The 24,391-nt window shown below is 47.3% G+C and overlaps 1 protein-coding gene across 10 annotated transcripts in view; it reads right to left on the bottom strand.

The window, feature by feature from the left end:
• SMARCE1 (SWI/SNF related BAF chromatin remodeling complex subunit E1) overlaps window positions 1–24,391 on the bottom strand; it is a 140,766-nt gene that overhangs the window by 46,848 nt on the left and 69,527 nt on the right. For all 10 annotated transcript variants that reach the window (XM_078645502.1, XM_078645508.1, XM_078645505.1 and 7 more), the window contains one exon: window positions 2,668–2,769. In XM_078645502.1, the coding sequence (XP_078501628.1) occupies window positions 2,668–2,769 (102 nt within the window). The remainder of the gene's footprint in view (window positions 1–2,667; window positions 2,770–24,391) is intronic.

Here is a 24,391-nt window from a genome sequence, read left to right as displayed (position 1 = left end):
TGCGGCAGTGAAAAACAAGATAAAAAATGCCCCCGGAATCCCGCAGCGGCCGCACCGGAAGTCAGGCAAGGTCGCCTGTGACGGAGGCGGGGCCGCGTCCGGATCGGAAGAGGAGGCAGGCGGAGTCCATGCGTCTCGCGCCCGGGGCTCCTGTGAGCGGAGGAGAGCCCCGGGTCCGCGCCAGCAGGAGGTTGTGCGCCGCGTGCGGAGAGCAGAGTCCCCGAGATTGGCCAGGTAAGTTCAAAAGGGCTGGGGGGGCTTGGTGCACTCGTGTGTGTGTGTGTGTGTGTGTGTGTGTGTGTGTGTGTGTGTGTGTATGTATGTATGTATGTGTGCGACAGTGACGGCGGCGGGGAGGGGGGGGCCTTGGTGCACGTGTGTGTGTGTGTGTGTATGTGTGTGTGTGGGGGGTGTCTATGTATGTGCGTGCGTGCGTGCATGGGCGCTTGTGTCTGTTTGTATGCGCATGCGTGTGTGGTGTTTCGAGCTTCCCAGGAGACAGCGCCTGGCCACAGCGCGCGTGCGCGTGGCAGTTTCAAATCGCCATGCGCGTGGCCAGGATTGTCTCCTGGGAAGCACACACGGCCACAATAGGTTCTCGGCGGAGACGCGCTTCCGCGCGTTCAGCCGAGACCTAAAAACCATATGAATTGCAGTTTAAAACAAAAGAACAATGATATAAATGTAACAGGAAGGCGTTTCTCACAGATAACCATGAATTTTACAATTTTGGACTGTAGAAAATATAAATATTAAAACTAAATGATGTAGCTTTTTAATGGTCCAAATGCTATGTTTCAGAAACAATGACAGCAACGGCTATCTTGCCAGAGAGCTGGGCATAAGGATAAGAAGCGAGTTAATGATTCCTCCTTGTGGCTACAAAGCCTGTGTTCCCAGGTCATTTTACACTTGCAAACACCTGTGGTATTCTGATGTAAAACAGATTAAAGGAAACCTATACTGGGCAATCATTCTCCAAAAATCTGTTTCCGGAAATATTTTTCCAAATGAATAGCATTTATAGGATGTTGTAATCAAACAAATGAACACCCTTCAAGTTCATTTCCATGATTATAGATACCTTGCGCAAACCACTGCCCCCCTCCCCTTCCTCTTCATCCCTCTCCTCATCTCCTTCAATGATGTATTATTTTTTACATCAGTCCTCTACCCAGGTCTATCCCCAGCTCGATCCCTACCTATGTCTACTTTTTCAAATAACCTGGTGTGAGAAAGTGCCCTCTTTCTGCATGGGTGCCCCCACTTTTTGCTGAACTGCTGCTGTACTTTGACTGAGTGTGCCCTGGGCTCCTGCTTATCAGGTACCCAGGGCCTATGTTATTTCCCTAAAACTGCTTTGAAGACAAAACTCAATTGGCACTCTCTGGCCACAGGTCAGCCCCTGGTAAATGGTACCTCAGGTAAAAGTAAATGTAAATCCGTATCTGTAAAGCGTGAACTACTCACCCTTACAGGTCTCAAGGTGCTGGGGGCCATCGTGGAAATTAAGTGAGCCATTACCCAGAGTGACATGGTGCTGAGCTGCCCCGGAAGCCAGTGATCGAACCGTGAACCCTGTGCTTCCAAGTAAGCTGCCCTGGCCGCTGCACCACACCTCTCTACTGCTCTACCCAGGGCACTGTGACCAGGGAAGGCCTCTAAGGGCTGCAGCAGTTATTGTGCCACCCTTAGAGGTCCTTAAACTTTACACACACACATGGTCTTTGCAAGCTGCGCGTTTTGGTATAGAACAAAGTGAAGAGTTGACATGGCACACATCCCTGTGTGCCATGGGCCCTCTCCCGCTCTAATCCTGCAATTATTCTAGTACACCCTGCAATACCCAGTACTCCAACTATATGCTAACATTTGCATCTCTGCCTAATCCATAGCTCCTTTATTTCTGCTCACAACCTAGTCACTCGATTCCTCCACATAACCTTGTATCTTATCCCTATCTAAACCAAACCTTGGACTCCCACACCAAACTATTCTGTACTATATTTACCACAATCTATACTATGATGTACCTATTTCAATACCCCATTTCCTCTACCTATACCCTTCATCTGCACCCCTACCTACAAACTAGAAATTCTACACAAGTATATCCTAGTGCCTCTACCTATAATCATTTGTACTCCCTATATTTACCCTTACAGGTACCATATTAGCATTGTCCCAGTGGCTCTACTCCACCATATAAACTAGCACATCTACTACTATGTATACCCTTGCACCAATATATCTGTCTATACCATTGAAACTCTACTCCTATCTATACCGTCTGCAAACGTAACTATATCCAGGTACACCTACACCTTAATTTTCAATTTACTCATTTGCCTATATCGCCTTACAACATTTCTTGCCTCATTTTCTTGTGTTTTCATTTTTGGAGTACGCTCATATTTTAAAGAAATTGATTTTCTCTGTTATTCGCTTTCCATTCTTAAAAATTCCTGAACAGAGAACTGGTAGATTTCATCCTGTTTAACCAGTTTGGATGGCGAAGCAGAGCAGTAAACTGTTTTTTAAGTGCCCTATGTTCACAAGTACCCAATTCACCAATGAGTTAAATACAAACAATCCTCTTCCAAACATTATCTACCACTACTAAATTGAAACCAAAAATCAGGATAGAATATTTGACAAAACACCTACCCGCTTCAGCTCATTGTTGAAGGAGTCTGTGCTTTCTAAAAACTTCCTTTTCTTCTCCTGGTGGCGTTCTTCTATCTGCAGCAGCTCAGCTTCCAGCTTTCTCTTCAAGTGGAAATTTGGTAAAATGTTTAACAAGTTCCATCTACACCCAACACCTTTTGCTGTTTAAGATCGCAGCTCAAATACTACAAATACAGCTACGCTCAACATAACTGATCACTCTTCTAGTTGGAGACATTTCCGGCCAAACAAATTCATGGATTAACAACTGGTTGTTATAAAGGCAGTAATTAACCCTTTAGAGGAAAACTGAAAAAATTGCAATACTTGCTCACTCCAACTTTATTCAGTTTGAAAACAAACATGAAGCTTCAAGACCGGTTTCCATGAACTGCAATGCTTGCACAATCAGAGGAACCTGGACACAAGTACAATTTGAGGAAAGACCCTTACTAATACTGCATGCTACAGCTCGTCCACTAGTGCAGAATCCCCCCCCCCCCCCCCGCCCCCCACGTATTTAGTGTACACAGTGATTATTTTTAACAGGCTGTTTGTAGGTATGCTACCTGAAACTGTGCAATAAACTGCAGGGCTAACACAAAAAAGTATGACAAAAGTAAGCTAAGTTGATCCATGCGTCAAAGAATTTCTGCACATTGTTAACTTGCTGCCGTATGTATCTGGTCCGATTCAACACAATCTTGGCACAGCAGTTTATTGAATAGTTTGTGAGCAAAATCCAAAATGTTTTAAAGGTTTCTAAGCATATCTAAATAGGTTACTGTTTGTCCACGTGGCCAAAGCTAGTAAATTGCTGTTAAAATATAATGTACATTTTGGTTTCCCCAGCTGTTTTCAAATTCATACTGGTTGATCAAAGGTTGCAGCAAACTGATGCAGAATTATACAGGTTATCTATGTAAATGTGTGATAAATGCAAAATAGACAATAAGTTAGACAATAAGAAACTAGTTACTTACCTGTAACAATAGCTTTGCAGCCCGAAACACTTATAGATTCACATGCAATGTAGGACATCAAGAACAGATTCAGGTACCGGGGGCCACCGAAGCGCTATAGCTATTTGGAACATTATATTATCCAATCATTTGTCTGACATTTCTTAAGCAAACAGTCAAACTGTTTTCATTCTTCTGCCCACTGTTTGCAGAGAATGGCAGAAAATGGGCCTCTCCTTTACAATTCTTCAAGCAGAGCTTTGCTGTGGTTTGTTGAACTGGTACTAAGAGCAGCCGTTTTTAGACCTGGGGAGAAGGGCGGCTCTTACAAGAGAACGCGTTTTATGGACATTAAGGTAGTAACCTCACACATATAAAAATACAAACATACTTATTCCCATGAATAAGTCAGTAAAAGAAATGCTTTTTGTTTTGGTGGAATAAAACTTTTAAAAATAGAAATGTTTGCACGTGTAGGAAAGTGCCCCTTTTTGCATGGTTCCCCCCCACTTTCTGCGAGACAGCGGATGCAACCTGACTTGATGTGCCCGGGTCCATGCCAATCTGGTTTCCAGGGCTGGTGTTCTTTCCTAAGACTATACCTACAATTGTCACCTTTCTGACCACAGATAAGCCCCTTGTAAAAGGTACCATGGGTACTAAGGGGACTGTGACCACGAAAGACCTCTAAGGGATGCAGTGTTTATAGTGCCACCCTCAGAGACACTTTACCATAACACCCACAAACTGCCATTGCAAGCTGCGTGTTCTTGTGCAGAGCAAAGTGAAGAGTCAACATGGCACACATCCCTGTGTGCCAAGCCTGCAACCCACTGCCTAAGGCATAGGTTAGTCACCACTGTAGCAGGGACCACTAGCCCTCAGGCGAGGGTTACAGTGGCACGAGCCCTGCTCCCCTACAGTGTTGAAGTCTATTACTAGGCATTGTAAGTGTACTAAAGCCATAAAAAGTATATGGTCTGGGAGTTGGACATTACGAACTCCACAGCTCGATAATGGCTTTACTAAAAACTGGATGTAATGTAACATTTTAGAGATGCCCCCTGAAAAACAACCAGTCCTGGTTCCTGAATGGCTGCCCTCCACTTGCCACCAGACAGGTTTCTGGACCCATGGGTAGAAAGCCTCCGCTCTCTGGGTGGAGAAACAAAGCCCATCCTGGGTAGGTGTCATGCCTCCTCCCCCACGATGGGCTGGGTCCACGAAGGGGAAGCTTCAAAGGCCTGCCGCTTTTGGGAGCTGTCCTGCCTTTTGCTGCCCCAGCAACTGGCTCCAACCAGTTTTTCCCTCCACTTTGGGCAAGAGAATCGGCAGGAAAACCAGACTAGGAAGAGAGGTGTGCCCACCTTTGCCAACCCCACCCCTCAGGTGGGGAGGCGAGGTGAAGCACACATCTCCGTGCCCTCCATCTTGGAGATGAGGGGACTCCGCTAATTAGGGAGACTCATGCCCCCTCCCACTGGAGGGTGGAATAATAGGTGTACCCACCCCAAGGAAGGGACTTATTGGTCCCAACCGGCACACCCCTTTAAATGCCCCTATATCTAGTATTTAGGGACAACGCTGAATCTTGCCTCCCCAGATTCGAGGAAGAAAGAAGAAAGACCAAAGAGCTGAGCTGACCCAGGAATAGGAGGACACCTACTGTTTTGTCCCCAGCCCTACTGGCCTGTTCCGACTCCTACCTGCCTACAATGAAGAAGGAATATGCTACTTACCAGTATGCATCTGTTCTTGGCATGTAGGGCTGCTGACATTCATATCTGGGCATAGATCGCCGCCTAGTGTTGGGTCCGGATGATTGCACTTTGTTGTCCTGGAAGAGTCTTCGAAGTATCACGAGATAGGTGACTCCTCCCCTGGACTAGAGTGCGCATGGGTATCTTCTCCATCCTCAGATTGTTTTTCGCCATTGTGGCAGAGATGGAGATAGGAAAGTAAGAGATGGCCATGCAAAAGAAAATGCTGCAGCTGCGACAGGCACCGGGGAGGAGGGCGGGCGGGCGATATGAATGTCAGCAGCCCTACATGCCAAGAACAGATGCATACTGGTAAGTAGCATATTCCGTTCGAGGCATGAGGGCTGCTGAATTCATATCTGTGCATAGACTGTATAGCAGTATCTCCTCTCGCGGTGGTTACCTGTGTCAGCTGCAGCAGTTTGAAAGAGGGTTTTGAGGACAGCCTGTCCTACAGCAGCTTGCCGCTTTGCTTGCACGTCTACACAGTAGTGTTTTGTGAAAGTGTGTATGGTAGTCCATGTGGCTGCTTTACATATGTCTTCAAGAGGAATATTTCCCAGGAAAGCCATGGATGCCCCCATTTTACGCGTAGAGTGTGCTCTTGGGGGGGACAGTTAAAGTGCGTTTAGCTTTTTGGTAACATATCTGAATGCATTTAACTATCCATCTGGCTATTCCTGACTTTGATATGGGATTTCCTTTATGTTGTGGTGAAAAAGCAACAAATAATTGCTTGGTTTTTCTAAAAGATTTCGTTCTGTCCACATAATAAAGCAGAGCTCTCTTTACATCCAGTGTGTGTAGGGTTCTTTCAGCTACTGACTGTGGATTTTGGAAGAAAACTGGCAGTTCTATTGATTGATTAATATGAAATTTGAATATGACCTTTGGCATAAATTTAGGGTTTGTTCTAAGAACTACCCTGTTAGAATGTACTTGCATTAAGGGTTCTTGAATAGTTAGTGCTTGTAACTCGCTAACTCGCCTAAGTGAGGTAATGGCAATCAAGAATGCCACCTTCCACGTTAGAAATTGCAGTTCGCATGAATGTAGGGGTTCGAAAGGAGGACCCATAAGTCTGGTAAGTACTATGTTTAGGTTCCAGACTGGGGAAGGTGGGTGTCTTGGAGGAATCACCCTTTTAAGACTCTCCATAAAAGCCTTGATTGCTGGGACTCTAAACAGTGAAAGGTGTTGCCTGTTTTGGAGGTATGCTGCGATAGCGGCGAGGTGTAGTCTTATTGAAGAGTATGCTAGGGTGCATCTTTGAAGATGCAGGAGGTAACATATAATGTTTTGTATGGAAGCATTTAATGGGTTGGTTTGGTTATTGTTGCAGTAAATCACACATCTTTTCCATTTAGCTGCATAGCATGCTCTAGTAGTTGGGCGTCTTGCCTCCTTAATGATGTTCATGCAGTCTGGAGGCAAGTTAAGGTATCCGAATTCTAGGACTTCAGGAGCCAGATCGCTAGGTTCATCTGATTTGGATCTGGGTGTCTGATTTCTCCATGGTTCTGAGTTAGAAGGTGGGGTGCGAGGCGCAGCCTTTGATGAGGAACTACTGAGAGTTCCAGGAATGTTGTGTACCATGGCTGTCTCGCCCATGTGGGAGCAACTGGGATCAGTGTGAGTGACTGTTGCCGCAGTTTGCGTGCCACCAGCGGAATCAGTGGTGCTGGGGGAAAAGCGTACGCAAATCTGCCGGACCAGTTCATCCATATCGCATTGCCCTGTTACAACGGATGGGGGACTCTGGTGGCAAAGTACTGGCATTTTGTGTTTTCGTTTGTGGCAAACAGGTCTATCTCTGGATGCCCCCACTGGCTGAAGAATGGTTGGAGAACTTGGGGGTGAATTTCCCATTCGTGTACTTGCTGGTTGTGTCTGCTGAGCAGGTCCGCTATTTGGTTGTCTTTCCCTGGAAGGTGTTCTGCCAGGAGAAGAGCAAGTTACTTACCTTCGGTAACGCTTTTTCTGGTAGATACAGTATCTTCCTGTGGATTCCTCACCTTGTGAATATCCCCCTTGCGTCAGCAACATTCGGAAATTCTTTTGTAGCTTCGCGCCGACGTGGATGACGTCAGAAGCATGGCATCGCACGCGACTCCGCTGATGTCACCGACACTACAATAGGCCCACGCTGGCGTGATGACATCAGTTCCACCCTTTTTTCCGTGCCTTCGAGGCACACGGACAGACCAATGACAGTAGACATATACACAGTATACGCAGTACAAATATCAAGGTAACACACACAGTGTGAAGCAAATGCAATAAAACATTTGAAATAAACAACTCCTTGACAATAAAATAAATACATTACAGTAACTCTGGTATAGAAGAGTGGACAACGGGGAGGCGGGTGGGTCAGTGAGGAATCCACAGGCAGATACTGTATCTACCAGAAAAAGCGTTACCGAAGGTAAGTAACTTGTTCTTCTGATAGATACATCTGCCAGTGGATTCCTCACCTTGTGAATAGAGTCCCACAGCAGTCCCCACTCGCGGAGGAGGGTGTCCACTCCTCTACAGCAGAAAATCCTGGAGGACAGAGCGCGCAAAGTGGCCGTCCCTCCTCACCTCAGTGTCCAAGCAATAATGCTTTGCGAAAGTGTGGAGGGAGGCCCAAGTCGCCGCTCTACAAATATCCTCAACCGGCACACCTCTTGAAAGTGCAGAAGTCGAAGACTTAGCTCTAGTAGAGTGAGCTCTTATACCCTCTGGAGGATCCTTACCGGCCAAAGAGTAGCAGATCTTTTTACAGAAGATGATCCATCTTGAAAGAGTCCTTTTATGTACCGCTCTTCCTTTCTTGCAGCCAGCAAACCCAATGAAGAGCTGGTCATCCATTCGATAGTCTTTAGTTCTATCAATATAAAAACTTACCGCCCTCTTGGGGTCCAGACGGTGTAGCCTCTCCTCCTCCTTGGAAGGGTGAGGGGGGAGGATAAAAAGGTAGGAAGGGTAATAGATTGACCTAGGTGGAAGGGAGACACCACCTTAGGGAGAAAAGCAGCCCTGGTCCTAAGAACCATTCGATCAGCATGAATGGTCAAGAACGGGGGCTTGGAACTAAGAGCTTGAAGCTCACTTACCCTCCTTGCCGAGGTGATCGCAACCAGGAAGACTGTCTTAAAAGACAAAAGTCTCATGGGACACTTGTGCAAGGGTTCGAAGGGAGAACCCATCAAGTAGGTTAATACAAGATTTAAATCCCACTGAGGAACAATAAAAGGAGTAGGAGGGAACTTGTGTGAGGCCCTTCAGAAATCTCAAAACCACAGATTTGAAAAGAGACGGCTGGTCCGGCAAACAGAGAAATGCCGAAAGATAAGCCTTCACCGTAGCAACAGCAAACCCTTGCTGCTCCAAAGAAAGAGCAAACTGTAGTATATCAGATAAATGGGCTTTTAAAGGGTCAACAGACTTCTCCCCACACCAAGAGACAAATTTAGCCAATCTGTAAGAATAAAGGGATTTAGTGGAGTCACGGCTAGCTGATAATATGACATCCACCACATCGTGTGGGAGAGAAAAGGAGTTCAGGTTGCCCCGTTCAATATCCAGGCATGAAGGTGTAATGTCTGGAGGTGGGGGTGTAGAAACTGTCCCTCCATTTGAGAGAGGAGATCTGCCCTTAACGGGAGACGGAGCGGCGGGCGAGAGGAGAGGTGGAGAAGATCCGTGTACCACACCCTTCTTGGCCAATCCGGGGCGACCAATATAACTTGGGCCCGGTCTTGGCGAATCTTCCTCAGAACCCGAGGAATCAAAGGTATGGGAGGAAACGCGTAAAGGAGTCTTAACTCAACTGAAACGCGTCCCCCAAGGCTCCCTGCATCGGAAACTGGAGGCTGCAGAATGACGGGCAGTGAACATTCTTGCGAGTGGCGAACAGGTCCACCTGAGGAGTCCCCCACCTCCGAAAGACGTGACGAACCACCTCCGGGTGAAGCCTCCACTCGTGGTCGGCTGAGGACTGCTGACAGACTGTCTGCTCGCAAGTTCAGAACTCCGGCCAGATGATTTGCCATCAGACAAATCTGGTGGTCCTGAACCCAGGACCAGAGGCGCAGAGCCTCCCTGCAGAGACACTGCGACCCCACTCCTCCCTGCTTGTTGATATACCACATCGCGGTCGTGTTGTCTGTCAGGACTTGCACCGACAGACCGCGAAGGGAAGGGAGGAAGGCCTTGAGCGCCAAACGTATCGCCCGCAATTCCAGTAGGTTGATGTGAAGCAACCTTTCCTCTGGAGACCAAAGACCCTTGACCTCCAGATCCCCCTGATGAGCACCCCACCCTAGAGTGGATGTATCCGTTATCACTGTGGCCACCGGAGGAGGTAGATGAAAAGGCTTTCCTTGAGACAGATTGCCTTCCACACTCCACCAAGACAGATCCGCCGCAGTTTCTCTGGAGATCCTCACCGACTCCCTGAGATCTCGGTTGTGTTGAAACCACTGCCTGCGGAGGCACCACTGGAGTGCCCTCATGAGCCAGCGTGCATGGTTGACCAACAGAATGCAGGAAGCCATCAGACCGAGCAGGCGAAGGACCTTCAGGACCGGAACGACCGCTCCATTGTAGAATAAAGGAATCATTTCCTGTATGTCGCGAATCCTTTGAGGTGGAGGGAATGCACGACATACAGTTGTGTCCAGTTCAGCACCTATGAACTGGTTGCGCTAGGAGGGCACCAGGTGAGACTTGGGTACATTTATCGAAAAACCCAACCGGTAGAACAACTGAGTTGTCTCCTGCAGATGCTGGAACACTTTCTCGGACGACTCCGCCTTGATCAGCCAGTCGACCAAATAGGGGAATACTAGAATCCCCGACCTTCTGAGATGTGCTGCCACCACCGTCATCACCTTGGTGAAGACTCGAGGCGCAGTAGTAATTCCAAAAGGAAGGACCGCAAACTGATCCCACCGTAAAACGGAGATACTTCCTGTGCGACTTCAGGATTGGGATGTTGCAATACGTATCCTGCAAGTCGAGCGACACCATCCAGTCTTCTTCCAGCAGAGCTTGAAGAACCTGTGCAAGGGTGAGCATCTTGAATTTCTCTTGTTTCAGATAGAGATTCAAGATCCTGAGATCCAGGATCGGACGAAGCCTGCCATCCTTTTTGGGTATCAGAAAATACCGGGAGTAGCATCCCTGACCCCTTTCCTGCTCTGGGACCACCTCTTTCGCACCCTTTCTTAACAGTGTCTGCACTTCCTCCTGTAGAAGTAACAGATGTTCCTCCGTGCAAAAACCTTGGCAAGGAGGGTAATTGGGAGGGAATTCCCGAAAGGGAAGGGCATACCCATTTTCTACGAGAGTGAGAACTCAAAGATCTGATGTAACCGATTCCCAATCCCGTAGAAAGTAGGTAAGCCGACCCCCCCACCGAACCCACATGATCCTGAATGGCGGATCTAGGGCTGCTTTTCTGAGGCTGGGGGGTTGGAGGAGGTAGAGGAGGAAGAGGCTTGACGACCCCGAGGCCGAGCCCTTTGTTTTCCCCTATAAGACCTGTACAAGGGATTCTGCTGCTGCTGCTGACCTTGCCAATAGTTGCGAAAGGAAGAGCGTCCAAAACCTCTGTACCTCTTGGCTGTAGAACCTCTGATTTGAAGCCCTAAAGATTTGGCAGTAGCCCTACTGTCCTTAAATCTTTCTAAGGCTGTATCAGTCTTTTTGCCAAAGAGACCAGATCCATCGAACGGCAGATCCAGCAAAGCAGCTTGAACATCTCCTGAAAAGTCTGAAGTTTTCAGCCAAGCCGATCTCCTTGTGGCAACCGCAGTGCCCATGATACGTGCCACCGAGTCTGCAGTGTCCAATCCACTTTGTATCACTTGACGTGCCGCTGCCAGTGCGTCTGATAACACCTCCTCAAAATCCTTCCCGCTGTCATCAGGAATCTTAGGAGCCAAAGAACGCATTGTACCCATAAGGGCATGTACATACCTCCCCATAAGGCAAGTGGCATTAGTTGACTTCAACGCCATACTCGCAGAGGAGAAGGTCTTTTTAGCCACCTGATCTTGTTTCTTGGCATCCTTATCACCAGGCACCTGAGGAAACGCACTCACAGTCTTTTTGGAACAGGCTGCTTGTATGACCAGACTCTCAGGGTCTTCAGGAGCAACCCTGTACCTTCTCGCCACACTCTTGGAAACCGCCGGTGCTGTTAGTGGCTTTTTCCATACCTCCATAATAGGCTCCGTTAAGGCCTCATTAAACGGAAGCAATGGTTCCACCACAGAGCTGGGCGAATGTAAAACTTCTGTTAGAAGATTGGACTTAAACTCCACTGTTGGTAAAGTCAATTGCAAAATTTCCGCTGCCTTCCTCATCACCACATGATAAGGCTGGACGTCCTTTGAAGACACATCAGAACCGGATGGTAATTCCCACTCTGGAGAAAAATCCAGGCTACTAGCATCAGCTAGATCCTCAAAACAGTCATCCTCCAGTTCACCTTCCTCCATATCAGGATGTGACTTTATATATCTCCGCTCCTCCATAAGGTGCTGTGCCTCCCTCCTGGACCTCTCCTTAACACGCCTCGCCGCCGGATCCACCAACGACTCCGACGGAGCCGGAACAGACGTCGGTATCGATTCCGATGGTCCAGTGGGTTGCCCTCGAGGTCGATCTGGAGCGGGCGACACCGGTACCGGCGTCGACGACCTCGGCGGAGCCGGGTATTGCCATGGCGGCGTCGGAGCCGGCATGAATGGAGCTGGAGCATAGGAATGAGGGACTCCTAAATTGAAGGCCAGAGGACCCATGGGACCCGAAGGTGCGCCAGAGGGGTACCACGCCCTTGAAAAGACACCATACATAGCTTTTAAAAACACTGATGGGTCCTGGCCTGGGGCTGGAAAAGGTGGCTGAAGACCCCCAGGCTGGTCTTGTGGAGGGTTCGGATTTGGCTCTTCGACATGCGCAGAATCCTCATCCACATGAACTTCTTCCTCATCTCGGGCCGGGGACGGCGCCGGAGACGGATTCGAAGCCCGAGTCGGCGACTGTGCTTGCGACTCCGAAGGCGAAGCCTCACCTTCCTGATCCGAGACATCCATCGTGACCACCTTGGAACGTACCTTCTTCGGTGACCTCGACCTCGAGACCGACTCCTTACCGGAATGACGCCGGGACTCATGTCTTCTTATGTCTCCTCCTCGACTTCGAAGCATGGTCTGAAGCGGACTTCCAAGACGACTCCTCTCGAGATCTGGATCTTGACTTCGACCTCGCCCTTCTCGAACGAGATCACGAAGATTTTCTTCCCTTGTCACCCTTCAGCTTCGCCACCAGAAGTTTGGTCTCTCTTTCCCGCAGGGCCTTTGGGTTCATCTTCCGACAAGATGAACATCCATCCACATCATGGTCAGAACTTAAACACCATATGCAGTCCTCGTGCGGGTCTGTGATGGAGACAGACACACACACACACACACACACACACACACACACATATATATATACATACATATATACATACACACATATACATACATACATACGCACATACATACCTATACACATACATACATACACATACACACATATATACATACACACATATATACATACACACATATATACATACACATACATAAAAATATACATACACATACATACATACATACACACATGCACATTCATATATACATACATTCATATATACATACACACAAATATACATACACATACATAAAAATATACATACACACACACATATATATACATACACACACACATATATACATACACACACATACACATATATACATACACACACACACATACATTTACATATACATATATACACATACAAACACACATACATTTAGAAATACACACATACGTACACACATACATATACATACACATAAACACACACACACACACACACACACACACATATACACATATATAGACATACATACATATACACATGTATACATACATACACATGTATACATACATACATACATATATAGACATACATATACACATATATACATACACATACATATACACATATATACATACACATGCACATATATAGACACATACATATACATATATACATACATATATACATATACATACACATATGCATACATATACGCATATATACATACACACATACACACATACATATACACATATATACATATACCCATATACATACATACACACATACATACATTCACACATACATATACACATTCACACATATATACATGCATATATACATGCATATATAAACATATACACACATACCTACATATACACATACATACATATACATATACATATACACACACACACATATATATACATGCATATATAAACATATATACATACATATACGCATACATACATATACACATACATACATTCACACATACACACACACATATATACATACATATATACACACATACATATACACACATGCATATATATACATGCATATATACATACACACATACATACATACATATACACATATACACATTTATTTTATTTATTTATTTTATTTTTTAAACTTATAAGGCGCAAACAGCTACCCAAAAAGGGTTTCCCGGCGCCGAGACAACACAGAAAGGTGGTACGGGTTCACGGGGTCGTTCAAGATTATTGATTGAACAACCAGGTTTTAATTTCTTTCCTGAACCTAGAATAACTAACCTCCTTGCGGATATGGGGCGGCAGTGAATTCCAAATGGACGGACCCTGATGGGCAAAAGATCTACATCCCATTCTAGAGAGTTTGAACCTAGGCACACAAAAGTTTGCTGCTGATTGTGACCGTAGGTTTCTTTTGGGAATGTAGGGATGAACTAATGACTGTAGATATTTAGGTGCGGTGCCTGCTTTAATCTTGAATATATAGTTCAGGGTTTTAAATCTGATCCGTTTTTCCACCCTGAGCCAGTGTAGTTCATGCAAGTGGGAGGAAACACTGGTGTTTTTTGGAATTTAACATAAACGTCGGGCAGCTGAGTTTTGGACAAGCTGTAACCTCTTTATGACTGCTTTATTTGCACCTAGGTATAGGATGTTCCCGTAGTCAAGCCGAGATGTAACAAGGGCATTGACTACGGTTTTCTGGGGGGAGGTGGGCAGCATCCACAGGATCTTTCTAAGCCACTTCAGGATGGTAAAACAAAGGCCTACAAGTTTGCTGGCCTGTTTCATGGAGAGAGAACTGTCCATAATTACCCCCAGGTTCCTTGCATGAGTGACCGGTGTTGGGAGATTTCCCATCTGGGAAGGCCAATGTGAGGCATTCCAGAGATCTCGTTGTTTGCCCAAAAGGAGGATCTCTGTCTTGTCTCCATTTAATTTCAGCTGGTTGTTAGTCATCCAGCTGAAGATGCTCTGGAGACCTTGCTTGAGGAGAGACGGGGATAGTGGAATGGATTCTGAAGATGATCTGAGAGTCATCCGCATATGTCATGAGGGTAAGTCCAGATCTCTCCACTAAATCTGCCAGAGGTCTAAGGTAAAGGTTAAAAAAAACAACGGGCTAAGGATAGAACCCTGCGGGACTCCGTGGGGGGAGTTGAAAAGTCCAGAGCACGCTGTGGATGAGGTAATTTGGAACGTCCGTTGTTCCAAAAAGGACCTGATCCATTTTAAAGCATCACCACAGATCCCATTTTTTTCTAGTGTGGTAAGTAACCTTTCGTGCGACACAGTGTCGAAAGCCGCGCTCAGGTCAAGAAGAATGAGGGCAACCGTTTGACCGTCGTCAAGGAGTTTCCGAATGATTTCAGTGACTCCCAGCAGAGCAGTTTCCGTGGAGAAGCCAGCTCGGAAACCAGACTGAGACGGATAAAGGAGAGAGTTTTCTTCAGAAAAAAGAGTCAGGGCGGAGTGCACATGTCTTTCCAGAAGTTTGGAAAAAGCAGTGAGATGGGTCTGTAGTTTGACAGTTTTTCAGGGTCTGCTGTAGGTTTCTTTAGTAGTGGGCTCACCATGGCATGTTTCCAAAGTGAGGGTACTATAGAGAGTTCCAAGGAAGAGTTAAGTGTGTCCACAATGATTCCAAGGGAGGGAGTATCCAGTTGTTTCATTATATTGATAGGAATAGGATCACAGGGGGAGCCAGATTTGATGGTCTTAAAAATGGATTTTAAAGTGTCGATCGTAATAAGTGGCCAGTGTTCTAAGGTTTGATTAACACTGGGGGCGTACTCCAGGTCAGCCTGAGAGGAAGTGTTATTATGTATGATATATATATATATATATATATATATATATCATACATAATAACACTTCCTCTACATTATGTTATGTTATGTTACATACATATACATAAACATATATACACACATACATATACACATATATACATATTCACATACATACATATTCACATACATATACACATATTCACATACATACACACATACATACATACAAACACACATACATATACATACATACACATACATAAATATACACACACAGCAGAGGATTACTCTGGATGTACACCTCCCACACCACAAAGAAAACACCTCAAATGATCAAAGCCACTGGCTCACATCACAATAGCACTAACCACACAACTAAATATATCACCTGGTGCATACACTGCCCTTTTCTGACCGGGGGAGTCACAGCCGGGGATCAGAGCTCAGCAACCAGTGTTCAATCCGAGATAGACACATCTGCCCTCGCTCGGATTCCAAACTCCCAGTTTCTCAGTCTGCAACCCTCAGCTTTAAACACTAGAAGATTCGCGAAAGACCTCTTCCCACTGCCAGAGGAATTTTACCAGAACTGGCCAAGTTCCAAGCAAGCATCCCCATGGCAGTAAGGAGCTCTCACGTCTCTTCCTCCATTCTCACATCTTCCAGCCTCTATCTTAAAGCTCTCACAAGGCCTTCCAGAGTACATTAAACTAAAGCAAATCGCTAGAAAAACAGAAAGACCTTGAATGTGAATAACCCAAACAACTTGCAAGCACTACTGTCCACGCAGCAGTATGGTAGAGTCAGACAACGAGTGGACATGAGGCCATGTCAAAGCCAATAGTAAGCTCCTATAATTCTCATCCACACTACTTACAAGCACCATTGTGCACATAGAAAAGTTTGAAGCAAGGTAAAGTCAGAAACATGATGACAAGAGACCATGTCAAAGCCAATAGTAAGAACTCCTAATTCTCAGCAATGCACAATACAATACACATTTCTGCACAACTACTTATAGCATCATATACTTCATCCCTCAATATACAACACCAAACACGTGTGCACCACCGCCCACAACACTGCACTTTGAGACTAAAAAGTACATTCCACACCTCTCTCTCCCTCTCACGCCTTCAAATGCACATCCCACATACTCTGCTTTTGGCAAGACTGTTCCAATCTGTGACAGCTCCCACTGAAAGACAGCAAGAGAAGAGAAGCAGGCATATGCAGGACCGTCCTACATTAAGGCTAGGGTAAAATAATACACTAAAGTCAGTTAAAATGGTGGTGGTTGAGGGTCATCATAGGGTGCCAAAATCACAAGAGTGACTCTTTCAATACAGAAGTAACAGTGGCGAGGCGAAGGAAGACTGCAAGTCAAAAGCGACCTGAACAACTAGGCCCTGAGCTCTAGGGTGAAGGGATAGGCAGAGCGGATCTTCCGGGGCAGGACGGTATCCACGAGCTATGGGCCGATCAACAAGGTCACCAGAGGAAGGCCTCGCTCATATGCCAAGCATGATGTCAAACAAAGATGCCCCCAGGGGCAGCAAAGGTTCCACCTCAACCGGCTCCATGTGGGGAAGATCCAACAAAGGACCAGAAGGCAGGAAAACCACAGAGGGCTGAAAACAAAGAATAGCTGCCGCCCTGTGAATAGCCCGTGCGAAGCCAGCACTAGCCTCGGTTGCCATCTGGGGAGGTGACAATAAACCATCAGTAGGAGATGGTTGGAGACTAACCCGTCCACAAGACAGCAATAGTGGAGTAGCAGGAGTCTGATCCGGAGGCCAAGCAACACAAGTTACCTGCACCATGGACCAAAATGACCTCAGATCTGGGGAGTCCAGAGGAGCGTCAACCTCTTGAATAAGAGGAGGTATAGGCGCCGGCGTCGACCGACACATTGTGTGGGAGTCACATCGACGTCCGAGGAGTTGGGTGGGACAACAACCTCATGCAAAAGAGGAGGCATGGACGTCGGCACTGGCGTCGACCGACGTCGAGTCAGAGTCGTCTGGACGTCGACGACCTCCAAAGGGGACTCGGCCTGGGCACCGTCTGACGTCGACCCCACTGCAACATGTGGGGAGGAAAAACGTTGACAGGGTGTCGAGCCCGGCGTCGCCTCAGACGTCAGCGTAGGAACACGCTCAGGTCACACGTATGGGAGGAAGTCCTCCGCAACTTACGCTTGTGCTTATCCGCCTCTGAACAACATCCGCGGGAACGACCTCGGGAATGGGCTTGATCCCGGGAGGGAGAGCGTTGACGCAAAGGTGCAGGACCGGACAGCCGTGCGGCCAGCAATTTCATATGACGCTCCCTTAAGGACTTCGGTTTCATTCGCTGACAGGCGTCACACTCTTCGGAGTTGTGGTGCACTCCTAGGCATCACATACAGATGGCGTGTGGGTCCGTTAGACACATCTGACGTGCACAGGTCTCACGCCTTAAAGCCCGAAGGCATTGCACACTGTTACGGGACGCCGAAGGCATCGAGAAGACCCGAACAACAGGCCAAGGAACCGCAGGTTTTCCAGGATCCGCATTGGGATGTGGAAAAGAAGGAAACTGAACTCAGCGCACCGGGATGGGCATATAGGGATCCGCTGACACCACGTCCGTGGACGAAGTCAGGGCGGAGCCGTGCAGCGCCGCCTCTGGCACGCAGAGGTGCTGCTGCGGAAAGTATTCTGGAACCAGTCAGACGCCTGGGGATATTCTAAATTAAGGAATCTGCGGCTAGATTGCTCTATCAGATGTCTTGCGTAGGGGGACTGTTAGGATGCAATACGCCATCATCCCTAGTAACTACATGAACACTCGAGCTGGCAAGGAGTGTTGAGGTTGAAACAGAGAGTAGAGTCTGCATACTGATTGATTCATTGCGGATTCTGGCCGGATTGGGATAGGCCAGAGCCTTTTGTGCATCTATAGTGGCTTTTAAATACGCTTGCGTGTTGGATGGTTTGAGATGGGACTTGGACAGATTTACTGTGAATCCAAGATCGTGGAGCAACTGCACTGTTTTGGGAGTGTGACGTAAACAGCTTTGTTGTGAGCTGGCTTTTATGAGCCAGTCATCAAGGTATGGGAGGACATGAATGTGTTGTCTTCGTAATTGAGCTGCAGCTACTGCCAGGCCCTTGGTGAAAACCCTGGGTGCCGTGGTTACTCCGAATGGGAGCACCTTGAATTGAAAGTGCTGGTCCGCTACAATGAACCGGAGATATTTGCGGTGAGCGGGGTGTATTGGGTTATGGAAATAGGCGTCCTTTAAGTCCAGAGTGGACAGAAAGTCGCCTTGCTGAAGGAGTGGGAGCACTTGGACTGTCACCATGTGAAAGTGGTCTGACTGATTGTATAGATTTAGTTCTCTGAGGTCTAGTATAGGCATGAGGGAGCCATCCTTCTTGGGAATTAAGAAGTACAGAGAGTATACACTGGCCCCTTGATATTGTAATGGGGCTGGTTCTATAGCTCCTTTTTCTAACCGAGAGAAAACGTCTTGCTTGAGAAAGTTGAGATGTGACATTGCTTGTGATCTTGGAAGAATGTTTGGGGGGTGTCTGTAAGTTCCCGACAGTAACCATATTGGATAATTTGTAGACCCCATTTGTCGGAGGTGATTGTATTCCAGACAGGTAAAAATTGGGAGGCATCCCCCGGAGGTAGCAGTAGGAAGTTACAGTTTGTTGTTTGCGGGGAAGTGCGTGTTGAGTTGCCTCTGCCTCTTCCCTTACCGTTGATACCTCTAAATCCCCCTCTCAAACAGCCTCTTGATGAGGGCGATTGGTTAGAGCCTTTGTAAGAGGAGGGGGGATTCTCTGGAAATATTTTTGGGGCCACCCCTGTCAAGGGAGCGACAAAGGGTTGCCCTATTTGAAGGTAATTATAAAGCCCTATGGACTTTGCGACCTCAGTGCCAAAGAGGTGTTCTTTGTCAAATGGTTGGGTGAGAATAGAGGCTTGAACCTCCGGTTTGAATCCTGAAATTCTCAACCAAGCATGCCTGCGTAGCAGTACACTAGTTTTCACTGCGCAGGCTTCTGTGTCTGCTGCGTCTAAGGGGCACCTGATAGAGGTATTGGTGATTAATTTACCCTCCCGAATAAGGTCATTAGCCTTTGATGTGTGTTCATCAGGCAGGAACTGCATTAGTTTCTCTAGCTCATTGTTATGAGCCCTGTCATAGCGAGCTAACAAAGCTTGCGCATTAGCAATGCGCCAATGATTAGCCACTTGCAACGCTACCCTTTTGCCCGAGGCATCAATTCATTTCAACTCCTTATCAGGAGGAGGGGCCTCACCTGTCGTCTGAGTTAGCTCTCTTGCGAGCGCTGGAAACTTCAAGAGTCTAAAGGCAGCTGACCTTTGATATAAGCGGGGTCAGTAGGTGCTGGCTTATACTTTTTCTCTACCCTGGGTGTAATAAGTCTTGCCCTCACAGGATCTTTAAAGATCTGATCTGTATGCTTAAGCATCCATTTGAGCATTGTTAGTGTGCGAGTAGCTCTCTGAGAGGAACTTAGGGTTTCGAATAAGAAATCCTCTTCCAGAGTCTCTTTATGTAGCTCCACCACATGATAATGAGCAGCCCTGTTAAGTAGCTCAATGTATATGTTGTCGTTGTGTGGTGAGGAATTGGAAAGATATAGGTCAGGATTATTAACGGTGTTCGGATCAGTGTCAGTCTTCCCATGGGTCAGTATCCTGTGGCCTATCCTCATCCCCATCCCCATCATCCTCATCCTGTGGGTCAGGTGATAGGGATGAAAATGTGGGTGAGGTGAGCAAATTCAGATCAGTTGGCAAAGGAGGTGGAATGTAAGGTGGAGAAGGGTTAGTACCCACATTTTTTTCTGTTTAGAGGAATGTGGTAATCTTCATGCAGGTCTGCCTTCCTCTTCTCTGGTAATTTGGCATGAATATGTTCAGTGTCTGGGTTTATTACCAGTTCTTTTTGTTTCGGATCCGAAGGCGGAACGTTGGACCAAGGCTTTTTTGGTGGAGTCTCTCTTTGGTCGCCGTTTTCGGGGTCAGAATTTTCGGCTCCGAAGGTTTACTCTTCGATAACAATGGAATGGTTACCACGACATGCTTCGGTTTTGACGTTGAATATTTTGGCTCGGCGCCAGCATGGGGCCGACTTGAGCCAGAGCCTGAAGGCTTTTCCTTGTGTTTCGGCGCTGGGTCCGAGGGCAGGCGTCCAAAACTTTTTCTCTGTGCCGACCTTGGCCAGAAGGCAGAGGAGGGACAGGAGCCTTTTTCTTCTTGTGTTGCTGGGACAAGGGGTTTTCTGTATTCACGGTATGCTGACCCGGTGTAACTTGCTCCTCTTCTTCCATGTCGGAGTCGGCCTCGGACATGGAGATGCGCTCTACTACTACTTCTGCTCCTTGAGCGTGGAATTCTTCTCTCTCGGAATCTTCGCTGAAGATGTCCGGTGCGGAGCCGCTCTGATGATGCATTTCGTGACTTCGAGTCCGACGGTCACGAAGCTGCTTCTTCAATAGGTACAAAGGGCGCGCATTGCAGTCTTTTTCGTCGTGTTCCAGGTTAGGCAGAGGTTGCAAACTTCGTGCAAGTTGGTGCGTGGAAACGTAGCGCGACACCCGGTACAGAGCTTGAATGGAGTCCGTTCCATAGACTGCTAGCATGCTCTGCGCAGGTAGGCCCAACGGCCCGCCACGAGTTTTCCAATCGAAGACCTTTGAGCCGAAACGATACGCGCAGAAAGGGAAACGAGATCGAGAAACAAACAGTCGAGGGTAGTGGACAGTGCGTCTAAGGGAACCTGAGAAACAGTGCCAAACCAGAGCACAGCAGTCTGCATCTGAACCCAATGGTGGAAAAAACAATCTAACAATGGAGTAGATGCCCATGCCCACTATCACCGAAAGGAGGAGTCACCAACCTTGTGACTGGTAAAGACTTCTTCGAAGAAAAACAAAGTGCAAACATCCGGACCCAACACTAGATGGCAGGCTATGCAAAGCACTTGATCTACAGCTCACATGCCTCAAACATAATTTTCCAGCCAAATACTCAAATTTATGAAAAAAAGGTACTCCTACAAACAAAAAAGAGAAATAAGACATTTACAAACAATTATACAAACCCTTCATGAGGTCGGAACTCTAGTGATGGTGGTTATTCCCCATCCAATATTGGTAGCATCCAGTATGCCCCACTAGTAGTCTGAGACTCAAGAGTCTACTCTGACTCTAGTTTAAAATCCATAGTGCACTACCGCACTAACTAGTAACAAGTCCCCCAGGGCAGACAGGCCTGAAATCAGTCTTACTCATTGTCGGAAAGTGGATTTCTGTTGCAGTATGCCCCCAACTATTTGCCTGGCATTTGATGCAACCTTGACTGCATAGTTCTGGGTCCCTGCTATCCAAGTTCCCAGTACCAGTGTTCTTTCCCTACAACTGAACCACGATTGGCACTTTAGACCCCACTGTATGTCACTAGTAAACAGCACACTGGTACCTAGGGCATTGGAACTAAAGAGGGGCGGCCCTTAGGGACCCCTCACCAAGGCCATGCCAAGTCCAACTGGAGCTGCAAGCCTTGGTGCAGAGAAAAACAACAAAGTCGACATGGTATACTGCCCATGTGCAAGGCCAAGCAGCACTGCCTACGGTAAAGGTAAGTCACCCCTCTAGCAGACATTACAAGGCCAAGGGCACGGCGCACTATATCTCAGGTGTGGGCATATCTGCATGAGTAGATAAACCCCTACAACATTTAAGCCTATTCCTAATATTGTAAGTGCCAGTTAAGCCATAGAGTACATTGTCTGGAAACTAGACGACTTGAGTTACCGAGCACCATGAAGGCTTTACTGAACCCGGGAGTGTTTGGTACCAAACAACACCTCTCAATAAACCCACACCGATGCCAGTGTGGGATGTATTAAAACATGTACCCAGAGGGCACCGCAGAGGTGCCCCCTGGAAACCTGCCAACCCTGATGTGGTCTCGGTCTTTGGGCAGTCTGCTACCACCAGACATGATTCTGGACCTCTGGGTCGAGAGCCTCTGCTCTCTCTGGCTGGAAACAGAGCACATCCTGGGCGGAGGTGTCACACAACCTATCCCCCAGGATGGGCACAGTGCTCGAGAGAAAAGCTTAAAAATCCTGCTGTCTTTGTAATGCGACCCAAGTCTCTGCTGCTAGCAACAGATGGCAGCCCCAGGTTCAAAACCCCACTTTTGACCGGAGAACCAGCAAGAAAACTAAGGAAGAATAGGAGGTGAGCCCCCCTTCGTCAACTCCACCCCTCCGGTGCAGCAGGCGAAAAAAAGAACAGTTTTCAGTGGTGACTAACTTGAACATCGTGGGACTTATCCAATCAGAGCTAGGGCTATGCTCTCCCTCCCACAGGAGGGTGGAATAATAGTGGGTGTAGCCAACCCAGGTAATGGACCGATTGGTCCTTATCTGCTACTCCCCTGTAACACGCCTAATGCTAGTATTTAAGTGGTTTCCCCCAGACCTAAAACCAGTTCCTGATGACCTAAGAAGAGGATGAAGACAACACCAACTGACTTGGCCCCAGCCATACCGGCCTGTCTGCACAGATCCTGCAAAGAAAACCATGCCTGTCCTCCAGCCAGCGACCTCCAGTACCCCTGAGAGGACTGCCTGCCTTCGAAAAAAACAGGACAGCAGATATGTGCCCAAGAAACCAAGACAAAGGACTCTGGTGTCCTTTAGAACAGTGATCCCGGACCACTCTGCCCTCAACACCTCCAGCCAGAGTCTAGGTGTCCCAATGGTCCAGAAAAGGTTCCCCAGCGATCCTGAGTCCAGCGTTGGATGACCCCTCCTGGACACCACGATGACACCTTCAGTGTAAATGTGAACCCTCCCCCCCCCAACTGACTCCAGTAAGAGAAACCACATGTCAAAGGGAAGGCCTGCACCTGAAGCCAATAGGCCTTGGAGAGCTGGACCGACTGTTTCCCTGCAACTCAAAGCCTCCCAACGTACCTCTGCTGTCGCAGCTGTTCTTCGTGCAGCATTCGGTTCAATGCCTGCAGCCCGTTTCCAAAACCCAGTTCCTCCATTCAATCAGAAGTTTAAGCGCGGCTACTTACCCGTAAGGGTCTCAAGGCGCTACGGGTAGGGATGGTGCAGGATCCGTTCCATCAAGGAGGGAGTCTGTCGAAGATCCAGGTTTTGAGGTTTCTTGCGAAGATGGGGGGCGATATAGTCTGCCTGAGGTGGAGCGGAAGGGCGTTGCACTGAGCGCCCAACATCGTATTTGCATCCTGCACCCGGCGGGCCTCGTGCCTCTGGTGGTGTATGTTTGGTGCTGCCTTGTGGCCCTCCTGTGCTTGCCTAAACCTCTGAAGCTTGAACCTCCGCAGCCATTTTACCAACCTGCATGTCTTCAAGCACCCAGTCTCCATTGGTTAACACTGGGATCTAACTCCAGATTTGACCTCTGCACCCGGCCGCTGGTGGTGCAGTGATTTGTGCTTACCTGTACCTTGCCCTCTGCCGACCTCCAACCCTGAAGACTGGAAATGTAACTTGTGTACTAAACTGCAAAACCGCATTATTGTTTTCCTCCTATAAGTTAACATTGCAAAGTCTGAACATTGCACTAAGTATTCACTTTTGAAACTCAAAAGTATTTTTATTTAAAAGTGTACTTGCTTCTATGAAAGTGTTGTGGTCTTAGTAAATAAATATACCAAAGTACTATTTTTATAAATTGGTCATGGGTTTATTCATGGAGTGCGTGTCATT

This window comes from Lissotriton helveticus, chromosome 5_1 (genome assembly GCF_964261635.1).
Source record: "Lissotriton helveticus chromosome 5_1, aLisHel1.1, whole genome shotgun sequence".
Lineage (NCBI taxonomy): Eukaryota > Metazoa > Chordata > Amphibia > Caudata > Salamandridae > Lissotriton > Lissotriton helveticus.
Note: the sequence above shows the minus strand (reverse complement) of the source record. Positions and strands in the feature narration are given on the sequence as shown.